At 48.5% G+C, this 17,591-nt stretch overlaps 1 protein-coding gene across 1 annotated transcript in view; it reads right to left on the bottom strand.

The window, feature by feature from the left end:
* Srpk1 (SRSF protein kinase 1) overlaps window positions 1–8,863 on the bottom strand; it is a 35,429-nt gene extending 26,566 nt beyond the window's left edge. Inside the window, exons 1-2 of the mRNA XM_021220920.1 lie at window positions 8,748–8,863; window positions 8,325–8,385 (exon numbers count right to left, since the gene is read on the bottom strand). Of these exons, the coding sequence (XP_021076579.1) occupies window positions 8,325–8,385; window positions 8,748–8,760 (74 nt within the window). The 5' untranslated portion in view covers window positions 8,761–8,863. The remainder of the gene's footprint in view (window positions 1–8,324; window positions 8,386–8,747) is intronic.
* Window positions 8,864–17,591: the final 8,728 nt, after the last annotated feature.

Genomic DNA, 17,591 nt, shown 5'->3' on the forward strand with positions numbered 1-17,591 from the left:
TCAAAGATGCATGTGCTGACAAAAACTTAAGTTTTACACTTCACACACACCCACACACCCATATATATATATATATATATATATATATATATATAGAGAGAGAGAGAGAGAGAGAGAGAGAGAGAGAGAGAGAAGAGAGAGGGAGGGTAGAGAAAATTTCAGCAATTAGTTTGAATATGAGAAAGTATAGGCACTCATAATCAAAGAAATTTAAATACTGAGATGCTGTTTTTCACCTATCAGAATGTAAAAATGAGCAATATTTTCTTTTGTATGTATGCCAACACCCAAGTGTGACTGGGGACATCCATGGCAGATGTGTGGAGATCAGAAGGCAGCTTTCAGGAGCTGGGTCCCTCTGGGGACAGACCTCAGGACAGCATGGATGGCATAAGTGCCCTCACCTGCTGAGCCATCTTCCCAGCCCAAACAGGTTTTCACAGGAAGCATGCACTGACTCAAGCTATACTTTAAAACAAGACAATCCTTAATCAATCACAAATATTAGTGTGATGGTTTGTGTATGTTTGGCCAGGGAGTGGCACTATTAGAAGGTGTGGCACTATTGGAGTAGGTATGTCACTGTGGGTGTGGGAGTAGCCCTCATCCTAGCTGCCTGGAAGCCAGTCGTCTCCTAGCAGCCTTCAGCTGAAGATGCAGAACTCTCAGCTCCTCCTGCACCATGCCTGCCTGGATGCTGCCATGTTCCTGCCTTGATGATAATGGACTGAACCTCTGAACCTGTAAGCCAGCCCCAATGAAATGTTGTCCTGTATAAGACTTGCATTGGTCATGGTGTCTGTTCACAGCAGTACAACTCTAACTAAGACAATTAGACATTACACTCAACTGAGGATCAATCACAGTGGCCATTGCCCACAATGTCTTACCAGTTTCACTTCACTGGTGAGTAAAGCCATCTCTCTGTACTCCACTACACAGGCCTGTGTGTGTGGAGTCAGCTTTGGCACATGCCTCTGACAATTCCTCTCCCATTCACTCTTTCCTCGGCACTTTCCCTCCCCACACCCAGAATCGCGGTCTCAGGAGGGAAGGCCTGACTTTGCTGGCTGTCATGCCCTGTGTGACCAGACCAGCACTGTGCAGGAAGCCTGTGCTCTCCTCTTGAGCTGCTCTGTCCCACTTTTATTGAAACAGGGTCTCATTAGGTACCCCCCCCCCAGTGAGTGTGTGAGTCTGACACAAAGCATGTAGACGAGTGTGAGGTCTATCATAGTCCATCCTGCTCTGCCCTCACCTAGCTTCCCCATGGCGCCTGACTATGAGGAGGGCTGAGCCATCAGCAGGGCTCTCAAGAGTAGTGTTTTTACGAAGACTTCGACGACTAGGTTTGCTAAAGAACAGTAGCTAGAAAGCAGATGCAGGAGAACTGCAGGGGAGGCTCGGTGTTACAGGCAGGGCCTCAGCTCAAAAGATGCAGTCCTGGTCCTAGTTTATCAGAACCCCACAACTTGGGCAAAGTCCACTTTATGAATTTCTCTGTTGACCTGAGGATATGGCCAGGTTAACAGAATGATCTTAACCTGTACAAAGTCCTGGATTCCATCCCTAACACCACATAAAACCAGGCATGATGGATGCATGTAATTTTCAGGTCAGTCTGGGATACAGGAAGCCATTTCAAAATACAAACATAAAGTTCTCTGCCCCAGTCATCTTAGGCAGAAATACCTGTCTCTCACTAAATTTATGAAAAAGTGATAATCAAGTTGTGGTTCAATAGGTTTGGCCCTTGCAGACTCCTGTTTGAATGCTTGGCCCACCTCATAGGTAGTGGCACTACTTGGAGGCGTGGCCTTGTTTGAGGAAGTGTCACTGTGGGGCGGGCTTTGAGATCTCCCAGTGCTCAAGCTCCAAGTGTGTGGCACAGTCTCCTGCTGCTGCCTTTGGGTCAGCTCCTGCTCCAGCACCATGTCTGCCTGCATGCTTCTCACAATGGTAATGATACTTGGAACCTCTGAAAATGTAAGCCAGCCCCATCTAAATATTTTCCTTTGTTAAGAGTTGTCTTGGGAGCCGGGCCTGGTGGCGCAGGCCTTTAATCCCAGCACTCGGGAGGCAGAGGCAGGCGGATTTCTGAGTTCNCCCTGTCTCGAAAAACAAAGAGTTGTCTTGGTCACGGTGTTTCTTCATAGCAATAGAATCCTAAGACACAGTCAGTGTGCAATCAACCTGTAGCAGTAGGTATAGGAATTAGGAAAGGGAATATGCAAACATTCATTCACTCACTCTTAGTGTACACAGCTATGCCAGCACTTTTCTAGACATGGAAGCTGCAGCCAGGAACAGAAGAGAGTGTGCTTCACTGCGTGCACAACTCCCCATGAGAGGAACTAAGAAGCCCTCATGTATCTGAAGCCACCATCTCCTATATCGGAGTTCCACAGGCAAAGTGCAGATTCCCATTAAGGCTCTACTGTCCAGAAAATCCATGTCCTCATAGAATAGTGGCCAAGATGGGCTACAGAGGAGGGCTGAGTGGGTGAAGGACAAGTATGCACACACTATTTTAATAGCATTGTGACATTTAAGGAAAGAAGTGCTCGATTTTAACCTGAATAATTCAAAATGGAGGCTCTACAGGGGAAGCTGACGTTCAGGCCAAGGAGCTGATTTAAGAGTATGCTTTGGAGGCCGGGTGCGGTGGCGCCCACCTTTAATCCCAGCACTCGGGAGGCAGAGGTAGGTGGATTTCTGAGTTCGAGGCCAGCCTGGTCTACAGAGTGAGAGTTCTAGGACAGCCAGGGCTACACAGAGAAACCCTGTCTCGAAAAAACAAACAAACAAACAAACAAAACAAAACAAAACAAAAAAGCCCAAGAGTATGCTTTGGAGGTCACAAATGATTCCCTGAGGTTTCAAAGACAGGCTACCTTTAGAAGGGAGCTGGAGAAGTGGCTTAGTAGTTAAACACTGGCTGCTCTTGCAGAGGACCTCGATTTGGTTCCCAGTACCTATATGGTGGTTCACAACCATCTGTAACTCCAGTTCCAGGGGATCTGACCCCTTTTTTCTGGCCTCTAAGGGTGAATGCACATGATGTGCAGATATAATGCAGGCAAAACACCCTTACATAATACAATAATACATACTCTCCAGCTCAGTGCTGGGCGGGCCTCCCTGTAGCGTGCCACCTACAGACCTGAGCACCCACATTTGGCACTGCATTGGAAGCAGATAGGTGGTAACATCCAGTTACTTTACAAAATGCAGTTTCTAGCTAGTGACTTTTCATTGTTTTCCTTGTAAAAGGAGAAAATCTTATTTACTTTAGCATTTTAACAGGTTGGGGCTTCGGGTAATTTGACAAGCCTGGATCTCATGTAGAAACATCCATGTAAGCAAAATGTGCTAACATATAAACCTGCTAAATAAGGAAACACTTCTGACAAGAGTTCTTGAGATGCAATTTTTTTTTTTTGGGAGGGGGGGTCGAGACAGGGTCTCTCTGTATAGTCCTGGCTGTCCTGGAGCACTCTGTAGACCAGGCTGGCCTTGAACTCAGAAATCCGCCTGCCTCTGCCTCCCGAGTGCTGGGATTAAAGGCGTGTGCCACCACACCCAGCTTGAGATGCAATTTAAAAGCATAAGCACACACTTAAATCTAATAAACCCATACAATTAAAATTACAAGTCAACAATGAAAACTTCAGAAGTGAAAACAGGGGGTGGGCCTAGCAAGCACAAGGCTCTAGGTCTGGTCCTCAGCTCTGGAAGAGGAGGGGGGAATAGAGGGGGAGAGGGAGAAACAAAAAGACCAAAAAACAAACAAACAAAATCAAACGAGGTAAGTGGCAGAAGTGAAAATAATTAACCACATGGGGGGCAGGAGGATCACTTTGTGTTAAAAACGTAAGTTCAACAGCCTTTAAGTAGATGAGAAATATAAATTATTCAACATGACAAAGGATATTCCATTTATAAAGAGCTGAGTGGCGCACGCCTTTAGTCCCAGCACTTGGCAGGCAGAGGCAGAGGAATCTCTTCTGAGTTCAAGGCCAGCCTGGTCTACAAAGCAAGTTCCAGGACAGCCAGGGCCACTATCTCAAAGAAACAAAACCCAAGTAAATAAATACACAAATAAAACTCATGTTTGCTAACAGATAGGAAGCTAGAGCAGCCCACTTCCTGGACCTCCCCGGGCTACCTGCCACGTCCCATTCCACATGTAAAACTTAACAAGAAAGCCAACTGTAAAACACACAGGAAGGCAGCATGTGCACTAGATAGAGCTGACAGCGCCAACTTCCAGGGGGCACATGAATGGCTCTACTTTCTACTAGACAGTGCTAGGAACCTTTATGCATTCTTCCTTTATAAAGCTTCAGTGCAGCAATTTATACTAAAGGAAATAAAGAAAAGCTCAGGCTCCCAGCTTGGAGCCTGAGCATTTTCCCAGCTCAATCACACAATCAGAGCTGCACAACAACTACAAGGTTATTTCATCACAGCAGCGTGAAAAGCGCAGTCCCAGCTAACCCCAAGCTAACCATCGACACAAGTGTTCAGTACTGGACCCCATCCCACCTAAAAGTCATGGAGTCTATAAGCTTAGGGCAGACAGGAAGGCGGCTCACAGGCAAGGTGCATCACAGTGGACACCATGCACCCAGATACACACAGAAGCCGCTCCCCTCAGGCTCTATGTTATCTGTCCCAACACAACAAAGACTTGCCATCTAGCCATGTATGTGGCTACAGAGCACGCCCAACCCAGGTCCCAGTCCTAGCTTCACAGATCTCTAATCGCTTAAAGCAAAACTGATCACTACACAACTAGTTAACATCAGAATAAATAGAAAATGTCTATTTTCTATTAGGGTGTGGTGGTACACACCTCCAGTCCCAGCACAGAAGCAGGCTTGTGGTCAAGGAAAGCCTAATTTACTCAGTAAGTTCCAGGACAGCCAGGCCTATAGAGAACCTATCTCTCCCTGACCACCCCCACCCAAAACAAACAAATAAACAAAAACATAAGGACAGAAGGATCAAAACAGTAGGGTAGAGAAGAAATTGTTCAAGTTAGGCAAGGTCACCTTCCCTTAACCCCAGAGCACAAAGACTCAAAGCGACTGTGTTGTGGAGGCAGGAGCCCTGGCAGCCTCCTCCAAGTGCTTAGGTTCTGGTTTTATAGACAATCTACAGCATTGGGACAACCCACTCCTTTAGTGCCACACACTGGCTGTATTATAGTGGAGCCCTTGAGAAGTCTCTATGCCTGTATTAGTCAACGCTACTTTCTTGTGCTGCTCAGTCCTGTCACTTGTCACTATGGCTGAGGAGTAACTCAATGTAGATATGTGAGTTCAAGTCAGCCCTACGATCAGAACTCACAATCAGAGCTGCCTTACTCACAAGACCAAACTACGGCAGGCCTTCTGAACAACTGCTTGGGAACCTCCACCTTTGTCGGAAAAATAGCAAAGTTTTTACGAATGCAGTCAGGAACAGAGTCAAGTTACCTAGGTCAGATGGGGCTCCTGACACAACTTTTGGGTTTTTTTGCTTTTTGGTTTTGGTTTTGGTTTTTTGAGACAAGGTTTCTCTGTGTAGCCCTTGTTGTCCTGGAACTCACTCTGTAGACCAGGCTGGCCTCGAACTCAGAAATTAGCCTGCCTCTGCTTCCCAAGTGCTGGGATTAAAGGTATGCGCCACCACTACCCAGGTTCTGAAACAAAACTCTTACCAAATTAATTAATCAGAAAATTCAACTACTTGAAAAGCGGTTGGAGAAACAAGGGGGAAGTAAGATTATTTTCAGTAAAATAAGGGTAAGAACAGAAAGAACTAAGAACGCAGACAACTCTTAAGTTACCTGCAGAAGTGAGCGGACGAGCGTCTGACACTAAGGATGCCTGTCGGCCTTTAAAACAAGTCTATGCAGGCCGGCGAGGCGGTGGCTCGGTGGCTCTGGGCTCTTGCTACCAGGCTTGAGGCCCCGAGGTCAATGCCTGGAACCTACACGGGGAAGAGCAGAGCTAACTTCTTTTGTTGTTGTTTTTTTTTTTTTTTTTTTTTTTTTTTTTTGCTTTTTCGAGACAGGGTTTCTCTGTATAGCCCCTGGCTGTCTTGGAACTCACTCTGTAGACCAGGCTGGCCTCGAACTCAGAAATCAGCCTGCCTCTGCCTCCCGAGTGCTGGGATTAAAGGCTAAAGGCGTGCGCCACCACGCCCGGCTTTTTTTTTTTTTTTTTTGGCAGAGCTAACTTCTTAATGTTGATCTCTGACATATGCATTCATATGCACAGTGTATGTTCACCCTAGACCATATGAAGCATTGAATATCTGCTAAGTATGTGAAGATCTACACATATTCACCTGCCACATGACAGTCTGATTCACCCTACTATCTAAATAAGATTCTGTATCTTACGTCAGACAGACCAAAATACAGGTGATTAGCCAGCTGAGTATGATGGCACAAGACCAGTAATCGTGTCACTGTGAAGGCTGAGGCAGGAGGATCACCCCAAGCTCAAGACCAGCGTAGGCTACATAGTGAGACTCTTGTCAAAACCCTTTTAAACCAAGTGTGACAGTACAGGCCTTCAATCCCAGTACTCCAGAGGCAGAGGCAGGCAGATGTCTAGACCACCAAGACAGTTCCAGGACAGCCAAGGCTACATGGAGAAAAACCAAAATTAAAATAAAGAGGGGAAAAAAAAAACCCTTTAAGTGTTATTAATAAAACCATTTCCTCCTTCCATCAGAAAATGTAAAACACTCAACATGGCTTCCCCAAGGAGGGCTGAAATCCCAGCTGCTGCTAGGATGGCTCTGCCGTTTCTATTAACCATTCAATGGAGGATTCAAACCTAGTTCTAGACAGTCCCTAAATGGATAACCATCCCAAGAACCTGAGCACTCATATCTGCTCACACCTCAGCACTTGCTTACCAAAAAAAAAAAAAAAAAAAAAAACACACAATAGAAAATGGAGAAGAGGTGAAGTCATTTNCACTCATATCTGCTCACACCTCAGCACTTGCTTAACAAAAAAAAAAAAAAAAAAAAAGACACACAATAGAAAATGGAGAAGAGGTGAAGTCATTTATCACTCTGATCCTACTCAAAGAAGTCATTGCACGTCCTCCCCCAAAAAACTTCAAGGAGCCTCCAAAACACCACCACCCACAACCCTTACAGTCACTCAGCAGGGTGACCCAGGAAGACCTCTAATGTGTGGTATATCAGTGCAGACCCAGCTTGATGATCCAAAACACCAAATAAATGGGAAACCACAGAAAACAGTTCCTGTGAAATGGAGTGCTGGACAGAGAACTCTCTAAGTCCACCCGGCGGAACCTCTGCAACTAAATGTTAGTACAAGACCCTTCTTAAAGCTACCCTCTAAGATCACTGGCAGTGAGCCTGCAGTGGTGGCACATGCCATGCCCCTTAATCCCAGGAGTCTCAGAGCCAAAGACAAGAGGATCTCCAAGAGTTCAAGGCCAGCCTGGTCTACAAAGGGAGTTCCAGGTCAGCCAGGGCTATCTCAAAAAACAAAGACGGCGGTGGGAGTGGTAGCAGCTAAGCTCACTTGAACAGGCCTCCACCCAGCGTTTTTATCAAACTGTGCACTCTTTTGTGCACACGCCCCCAACACCACAAAAACCACTATCACACACCAAATCAGGCAAGTGTAGCACTAGGCCCACCGAGCCAGAATCACTCAACCGGCACCAGCGATTTGACTCTCGACTTTACTCCGACATTCCAGCTCTGAGCACCTGATAGTACGGCCGGCCCGTAGCGCATAACTTAGTCAGCCGGCAACACCGAGAGGACTGCAACGCCACAGAGCCTCGCAGACTTAGGAAGCAGACTAATCAGGCGCGAGGAAGACTCCCGCCGCCCTCCTCTACCCAAGCGAGTCATGTGGTTGGCAGGGCCAAGGGTAAACAGGGAAAATTCATTCAACGATTTCCTGATGGCGTTGCGTGCGGACAGACGTGGGAGGCAAGTTAAGACGCTGCGGAGCACGGAAGGGAGAGCAGAGTTCACAGACAGGCAGGTAATGATTGCCAGCTCCGGCCGCCGGCCCGCACTGGGGCCTCCCCGATGGAGTTGGGGACTGGTGCCGGGCAGGCTCCGGGTCGTTCCAGCAGACCCAAGCCTGGAGACCCAGCTACCTTCCACATGGTTCCCGGAGGGCGAATCACACAACGGCCCAGAAGCCATGTGGCGGGGAGGGGTTGGGGGGAGCCGCCCGAACCCCGTGCGCGCCCTAGGCGCACAACCCGGTAGGAGGTGGAGGTCCCGGAGGAGACGCAAAGGGCGGGATGTTGGGGTACGAGACTCACTTCCTTTGGGCTTTGTCCTTCTTGGCCTTGGTCCTTTTCTTTCGGGCCTGGAGCGCGAGCACTGCGGGAGAGAGGGATGGATGAAGGGCCGATGTAAGAGAGAGGCGGGGAGCGGCGCGAGCGCGCAGGGCGACGGGGCCTGAGGCTGCGGGCCGAGCGCGGGGCGGGTTGCTCGGGGCGCACGGCGGCTGCTAGGCCCGGCGCGCCCGAAGAGGCTCGGGCCGGCCATGAGGCCTCGCCGCCCCGGCCTGGGGGCTGCGGAGCGAGGGGCGGAGACGGCGGGCGCCCGAGGACGCCGCAGCCGAGGGGCGAGCGGCGAGGGTGACGCCGCTTCAGGGGGCCGCGATAGCGGCCAGAGAAGCGCTCGGCGCCCAGTCGGGGACCGCCGTGGCTCCTCGTGGCGGAGGCCGCTCCGCCGCTCACCTTTCCGCTCCATGGCGAGACCGGTAACCGCCAGGCGCCTGCGCACTCGAGTGACGCCGACTCGGGCTCCCGCCGCGGCCCAAATCCCAGCTCTCCCTCCCGGCGCGCGCCGGCCCCGCCTCCGGGCCCGCCCGGCCACGCCCCCACACGGCGTCGCGCGCCTGCGTGGTGGACACGGAGCCTACCACCTGCTCCGGGGTGTACAGTAGTGGAGGGCAAGGGACCGAGGGATCCTGAAAGGGAAGCTGGTTTTAGTGTCCCCGCCATAAAGCGCGCGGCACGGAGAAGTTCTTACCTCCTGAGGAAAGGCGGGGCTCCGCAGTTAGTCGGGAATTGCCTCAGTTTCCCGGTCTGCAAAACTGCTTAACCCAAACATCCCAGTTCCTTTCTGAGCTGTTGTGCGGGCCAATTAAGACATTAAAGAAAATGGGAAATTAAATTGTATGTGGATGCACACAGAACAAAGGCTGGAGGGAGGAAACGTGTGCCTCTGTCCTCTTTTAAAGATAAAACTTTGGACCAGCAGCCTATGCCTTTAATCTCAGCACTCCAGAAGCAGGTGTATCTTTATGAGTTCCAGGCCCCTTGGGTCTGGGCCAGCAAGGCCTATATAATGAGACCCTGACCCAAAATAAATCAATAAGAACTGGACCAGAAGCGGGGCAGTGGTGGCGCACGGCTATAATCTTAGCACTTGGGAGGCAGAGGCAGGAGGACTTCTGAGTTCGAGGCCAGCCTGGTCTACAGAGTGAGTTCCAGGACAGCCAGAGCTACACAGAGAAACCCTGTCTCAAAAAAAAATAAAATAAAATAAAATAAGGAACTGGACCAGCAGACATCTCAGCAAGTAAAGGTGCCTTGAGGACCTGAATTCAAACCTGAATGGAGAGGGCCGATTCCCACAGGTCTTTCTCTGACTTGAACACAGGACCCGTGGTACATGCATCAACCCCTCACCTATAAACAGGTTTTTTAAAATAAAAGCAAACACTTCCAAAGGGAACTTCCTGTTCAAGTTTTAAAGCTGTAAGTTGAAAACTTTAAAGGAAGGGGGTGAATGGGAATTCTGTTTTCCCCTTGAAGAACTTATCTCTTCATCGTAGAACTTACCAGGTTCCATACTGTCAAGTGCATGATCTTATTAAATGCTGATGTCAACTTGAGGCCAAGGTAGTTATTATCCCCACTGAAGAAAGATGAGAACTTGGAAAGGATTGTGTGCGCCGAATCTTGCTGTCCCAACCCAATGATTCAGGCAAAACCCCTATAGTAAAGTAGAATCAGCAGGTATTTCTGAGAGAGATGGGGAAGGAACATGAGGCTCTCTAGACACCAATATTTCTTCCAAAACATAGACTGTGGGTGCCGCTATGGAGATTTACTAACAGGCACTGAAATTCAAAATGCGAATTGTATACTTTACATGCGTTTCAGAGTCTCCTTTAGATCTTTTTGTGGTTTTCTTTTTTATGTTTTTTTGTTTGTTTGTTTATTTTTGAGACAGGGTTCAGGCTGGCCTCAAACTCAGAAATCCCCCTGCCTCTGCCTCCCGAGTGCTGGGATTAAAGGCGTGCGCCACCACACCCGGCTTGTGGTTTTCTTTTTTATGTTTTTTTGTTTGTTTGTTTATTTTTGAGACAGGGTTCAGACTGGCCTCAAACTCAGAAATCCCCCTGCCTCTGCCTCCCAAGTGCTGGTATTAAAGGAATATACCACCAATGCCTGGACAAAGATTGATTGATGGATGGATGGATGGATGGATGGATGTGACTACACTGTAGCCGTCTTCAGATACACCAGAAGAAGACATTAGATCTCATTACAGATTGCATAAGCCAGCAGGGAATTAAACTCAAGACCTTTGGAAGAGCAGTCAATACCCTTAACCGCTGAGCCATCTCTCCATGCCCAGATCTTTTTTGAACATGATTTTTTTTCATGCCCAGGCCTCAGCTTGCAAACCTCTGTTGTGAAGCTAAGTCACACATGTTTTAAAGGTAGGACTGTGTTCTGAGAAACCTGGCACAAGGTGATGTCGTCCTTGATACCCAGGATACAGCTACAAAGTCACTGGGTAAACCAGATGTTAGTGTTCAAACCAGTAATCTGGAAGCTGAGGCAAGTCTCAAGCCATGCTGAGCTATATAGTGAGTTCCAGGCCAATCTGGGCTACAGAGTGAGACCATGTTTCCTGGTGAACAGATGCTAGAGGGGTGGCTGAGTGGTTAAGAGCACATACTATGCCGGGCGTGGTGGCGCATGCCTTTAATCCCAGTACTCGGGAGGCAGAGGCAGGCGGATTTCTGAGTTCGAGGCCAGCCTGGTCTACAGAGTGAGTTCCAGGTCAGCTAGGGCTATACAGAGAAACCCTGTCTTGAAAAACCAAAAAAAAAAAAAAAAAAAAAAAAGAGCACATACTATTCCTGCAGAGGCCTGGAGTTGGGTTCTCAGCACCCACCTCCTGGGGCTTACGTAACCTGTAACTCCAGCTCCTGAGGATCCGATAGACACCTGGCTTCTGTAGGCAACTGCCCTCCCTTTCACAAACCCACAAATGCATATATGTAAAAATAATTCTTTAGCAGGCCATGGTAGCAAAGCTGAGACAGGTGAATCTCTGTGAGTTCAAGGCCAGCCTGATCTACCTAGTGAGTTTCAAGACAGCCAGGACTGTTACACAAAGATACCCTGCCTAGAAAAACCAAAAAGAAAAAGGAAAAGAATAGTAAACAAACAAACAAAAGCCCTTAAGAGAACAAGAAGCCACAAATAACCTTTGGAACTACAGCCACTTATGAACTTTATTGTCCACTGAAGCCTTTTCAAGTGGCATGCATATGTCTATATTCCAGCTGGCTAGGGTAGGGGCTCCAAAAACCCAGCTGTATAAAAAGTGGGACTCGGGCTGGGGAGTTGGCTCAATGGGTAAAGTTCTAGCTTAGCATTTGGATCCCCAGAACCCGTATAACTGCTGGGTAGGCGAGGTGGTATGCTGGAGACAAAGGATCTTGGAGCAAGCTAAATGAGCTGGCAAGCTCCTGGTTCAGCGAGAGACCCTACCTCAATAATGTAGAGAATGCTTAAGGAAGATGTCCTGTGTAAAAGCTCAGGCCTTCTCCGGCACAGGCACATGGATACATGCAGCACACACAACTGTGTTTGCACACACAGGGGAACACACATATACATGCAAAAAGGAGGAAGAGGAGGAGGTTAGAGGGAAGGAGGGAAGACAGCTCAGTAATCAATTGGTTGGGAAAGGAGGGTGAACACACAGGAGCACAGACCAAGTCTGGGGGCCCAGGCACAACCTCCTTAGCAAAGCAGGCAAATCCATCCCAGCAGGGCGGGGGCCCCCACGCTTGGTTTGATGTAGGTGTTGAGAAATGTGTAGGATTTTCATAGGTGGGGTAGGAGATGTCAAGCATTCCTGAAAGAAAAATCAATTGAGCAAAAGGGCCCAGGCTGGAAAACTGTGGGTGGAGACTGGGGCCAAGAGTGACTGCGAGTATGAAGTAGGCAGGGGTGGGAGGTTGGGCTTGCTAAATTGGAGATTCAGATCACAGTGTCTGCTGTATAGAACCTGAATGATGGCATTGCTGGCTTTATTGTGAAAGAGGCCAGTACTTGTTAGCCAAAGAAAACTGCTTTCTACTTTAAACTTGGGACTCAACGGGTAATAGGATCAGAAAACACCTGATGTCCTAGAGTATGAGACTGTGCTAGCCCGGGGAACCCACCCCTGGCTGGGGGGAGCCGATGAAATTCTGAGTAACTGTGTGTTGTTGTTGACATGGGTCCAGCCATATCAAGGGTCCTGATGTCTCAGACCCATGGAAACAGCAAAGCCTTCCCCAGATGAAGTTTTTAAAGGGATGGCAAAGACACACACACACACACACACACACACACACACACTTTCCAAGTTTACAATAGCTATATCAGCAAGGAAGCAGTCAACTTGTGTGACTCAGCCCTCCCTTCCTCTGGTTGTACAAGGGTTTACTAAGGATTGACCAGTGTCTGGAACAACAGAAAGCCACGAGGTAGTATCACCTTGAAGCACAGCTTCCTCCACCCCAGTGTTTATACCCTGAGACTGCTCCCTTACAGAGATCTCCCCTGAGACCAGCTAACTAACCCTGGCTGTGAAAAATAAACACTTTTGGTTTTCAGTTACATAGTAGATGCGATGCCTTCCATCCTAATGAACATAGCCTGCCGGATCCCAGTTTTTCTTTGTGTGGATGCCTGTCATTTCTTCATTGCTAGGTGACTCCGGTCAGGTTTTCAGGATCAAGCTAACCCCTAGAGTAGGTGGGTAAAATGATGATCAGGGGGCTGGAGAGATGGTTCAGAGGTTAAGGGCCCTTGCTGCTCCTGTAGAGATCTGGAGTTTTGGTTCCCAGCATCCTGGAGGGCAGCTCACAGTGCCTGCCAGGTTCAGGTGCTGACCCCAGCCGCCTCACACACATGACTACTCCCAATGCTTGCTGCATCAGCAAGGAAAGCCCTTGCAGCGTGTGGTGACTTGGTCACCTCTCGTTGCCCATCGAGTCTTGCTGGCCACCTGTTCAGCAAGAACAACTCAGGTCAGAATCTCTTCCAGTGCCCGTATAAAAGTCACTGAACTGATTTTTCAGAATTGGTCATCTTCACACACACATAAACACACACACACACACACACACACACACACACACACACACACACACACTGTTTTTCCCTATTCCCTCAACATAATTAGGGTATTGTGTCTGTGTCTCCAGACTTTTTCTGAAATTTTTATGAATGTTCGTGTAAGTTTCTACCTTCATCTCCTATTGTAAATAAAGCTGGTTCCATTTCTGCTTTTTTTTTTTTCTCCTTTTCGAGACAGGGTTTCTCTGTGTAGCCTTGGATGTCTCTATAGACCAGGCTGGCCCTTGAACTCCAAGATCCACCAGCTTCTGCCTCCCAGGTGCTGGGATTAAAGGCGTGCTCTGCCACCCTCCTGGCTCCTGCGTCTTAGTTTATATAAGTAAACCCTCATACCTTCCTGTTCTCTGCACCACCACTTCAGAAAGGTGGCCTTTTCTGGACTTGACCTCTCTGGAAATTATTCAACAGTAGTAGCTGTTGGGCTGAGGAGGTGTCGCCTAGCAAGCTGGATGACCTGAGTTACATAGAATTGAGGTGGTATGTGCCTGTAAGCCCAGCCCTGGGGAGGGAAGGACAAGAAGACCGAGGTTATCCTTGGCTACATAGCCATTCAAGGCTAGCCTGTGCTACTTGAAACCCTGTCTCAAAGAGTGGTGGCTCTTTCTCTCTCTCTCTTTATTTCTTCCTTCCTTCCTTCCTTCCTTTCTTTCCCTTCTTTTTTTTCTTTTTTTGGGTATCCATTGCCTCTTGGGTCCACGTGCTTCCTCCCCCTTTTTCTGCAAGTCTTTTTAAGACTTGTCTGAAATTATTCAGACAGCAAAAGCCATCATATTTTTGGCTGCTCATGGGCGGTGTCAGAATTTAATTTCTGAAAAACATCCCATTCCTCTTGAAGTAACACACTTGCAAAGGCAATTCTTGTAGTCTCCCCCAACATGGCTGAGGCAGTTTCTAAATTTGATCACTTAAACCTGAAGGCACGTGTCCTCCAGTCCAACACTCTCTGTCCTTGTCCTTGTTTCTGCTCCCTTGAGATAGGGTCCTGATAGGGCTATGAAACCCAGTCTGTCCTCAAACTCCCCGCGATCCTTCTGCCTCTGCTTCTGGAGTACTAGGGTTCTAAGTGTGTGCGCAACCACACCCAGCTACATTTTTCTATCTCTTTCTTTTGCCTTTTGACTCAGGATCTTACTAACTAGCCTTAGTTGGCCTTGAATTCACAGAGTCTGCCTCTGCCTATTCAGGGCTGAGACTAAGGCAAAAGCCATCATGCCTGGCTTGCGTTCTTTCATCTTGAAGATGACAGAATACAAACTAAATCCAAAGTGGCAAGTCCCCTATGGCGTCCCTCCATCCTACTGGATAACATTAGCAACAAAGAAACCAAAGCTATACAAGATGCTTCCTGCTGACAGGAAAGTCTCACTGCATAGATGGAGGTCCCTAAAGGACACTTTTCTTGCCTTTGTGATAGTTTTGTGAACATAAGGATAACAGAAGATAAATAAATCAATGGAGGGATGGAGGTTCGGATAGGGTCAAGGAAAGCCAACAAGAGATGCCTGAGGTGGCCAGGGCCCAGCATCAACTTGAATTTTCACCCCACACAGATCTAGAGGGACAGGGGAAAAAGCCATCTCTAGAACTCTGAGGAAGCCTATGTTAGTTTGCTGGCGTCACTAGAGTAAGCCAGGGCTATGGTGTCAGCAGCAGAAGATTCACGAAGCTACACACATGGGATGCTCCCTCTGAAGCAGGTGCTGACAGGGCTGGGTCCGCCAGAGAGCTGGGTAGGAGAATCTCTCAGCTCCTTCCCTTCCCTCCTCTGTCTCAATCCAGGACAGAGCTGTAATAGTAAGAAAGGGCCCCTGGTTACAAAAAGATATGCTAAAGACATTCCTTGGGAACGTAGCCTAATCATTTCCCAGTGTACATAGATAGAGCTCTGGGTTTCATCCCCATAAGCCTGGTGTGGTGGCACATGCCTGTGACCCCAGCATGTGCAGCTAGAGGCAGCAGGCTCGTCCATTCAAGGTTGCCCTCAGCTACACAACACATCTGAGGTCAGCTTGGGCTACGTGAAATCCTGGGAGTGGGTGTGGGTGTGTGCACAGAGAGGCAGAGAGATAAAGTCTTGTGCCCCTCCCTGTGCCCATCACGATTACTGAAACAGTAGTCCCCAAGGAATTGGAATTTCCCCAGGAATCTTATGCTGGGAGAAGGAGCCTCCTGGAGTCTGGTAACAGCTAGAGGGGGAATTTATTCCCCAGGAAAACATTTTCACAGGGTCCTAACAACCTTGTAGGAGAGATTGGAGCCCAGACAGCACTGGGCCAGTGATGGGTGGGGCCACGCTCTAACCTGGTTACACTCTGACCTGGCCACAGTCTGACCTGGACTGCTTAGACTTGGGGGTCGCCCGGCCTCTCTGTTTCTCGTTTCAGTGTGGCCACACTGAGTGAATCTTCCCTTTTCTGGTTTCCACTTGACTTATCTCTTTGATTGGCTGTTGAGGATAGGTGGCTGGGGGAGCCTTGCTGGGACTGCTGGTGCCCTGCTCTGTTCTGACAACTTCAGCTGTGCCCTTTGATAAGCACCACAGGGGAGCAGGGGAGCAAACACCCGGTGTCTTTCTCCTCCCCTGCTCTCCGGAAGTGGCTCCCACTGCTGAAACCCATCTAAAGTTGGGGGGGGAGTGTACCCTATTACCAGGGCGGAGAGCAGTGTAGGCAAGTGGAGACTAGCCAGTCAAGCCTGTCCTGGAGGTGGCTACACCCAAAGCAGCTCATGGGGAATGAGCTTTGGTGAAGGGTTGGAGGCATGGAAGAGGGGAAGGTGGAGGAATAAAGGCCTTGGTCAGGTTGGGTGGGAGTGGAGGGGCAGGAAGAGACAGTAGAAAGGGGTGTGGAGGCTGCAGACTGTGGTGCCCCACAGCACCTCTGGGAGGCAGCAGAGGGTGTAGCCCAGTGAGCTGAGCTGACCACACCCTGCTCTTAGGGTTTTCCTGTTTGTTTTGGTTAGGAATGATGCCTGCTAGGGAAATGAGGTCCAAGGTTCCATCTCCAATTACAGATGGAATGAGGCTTCCCTAGTGGGAGGAGTTGCCTGGTAACCTATGGTGGGGTTAGAAAGACCTATCACTGGGCTGACAAGATGGCTCAGAGGTAAAGGTGCTTGCTGCCGAGCCTGACCACCCAGGATCCCATAAGGAGAGAACCAGCTCCCACAAGTTGTTCTCTGAGCCCCACATACTGTGATATATATATATATATATATATATATATATAAAATTTATTTATTTAACTGAAAAGGGCCACTAGTGAACTTTGCAGGACTGACCGACAACCACTTTGCTGTCAATGCGTCCTGATCAGGAGATTCGCTCCTTATCTTGGCTTGGGAATAACTGACCAGAGAGCAAGCTGAACCCGTTTATCTTCCAGTGAGGAGCCCCCCCCCCCTTTGTTTGACAATGCTTGGGATGGTCCTGAAGCTTGTGTTCAGTGCTGAGGGTCAACCAAGGTCTTTACACATACTATACCAATGAGAAGCACACCCACATTCCAATCATTTCAATGTTGTTGTTTTTCAAGACAGAGTTTCTCTGTGTAGTCCCAGTTGTGTAGTCCTGGAACCCCCTCTTGCTTTGTAGAGCAGGCTAGCCTCAAGCTCACAGAAATCTGCCTGCCTCTGCTTTCTGAGTGCTGAGATTAAAGATGTGCCCCATTGGGCTTTAATTCCTTCAGTAGTCGCAGGGGCATGGTCAAGTCAGCTTAGGATACTCACAGAGATATCCCAATGGCTTGCATATTTGGGCTCTGAGTTCTACCTGCTATATAATGTTGGATTTATTTTCCTTTCTTATTTTCAAATCATTTCTGCCATGTGTCAAATGTTTAAACTCCAGGCTCTGGACTAAGAGCTGTGAGCAGCTGACAAGAAAAGCATGATGATGGTGCCCGCCCTTAGTCCCAACTTGGGAGGCAGAGGCAGGGGGATCTCTGAGTTCAGTCAAGACCAGCATGGTCTACGGAGTGAGTTCCAGGATACACAGAGACACCCTGTCTGGAAAAACTGAAAAGAGAAAAACAGAAAAACATTGTGGCATATCTCTGTGCTCCTCAACATCTTTTTTTGTTTGTTTGTTTTTGTTTTTTTTCTGAGATAGGGTTTCTCTGTATAACCCTGGCTGTCCTGGAACTC

The sequence above is a fragment of the Mus pahari genome, chromosome 21, assembly GCF_900095145.1.
Source record: "Mus pahari chromosome 21, PAHARI_EIJ_v1.1, whole genome shotgun sequence".
Classification (NCBI taxonomy): Eukaryota; Metazoa; Chordata; class Mammalia; order Rodentia; family Muridae; genus Mus; species Mus pahari.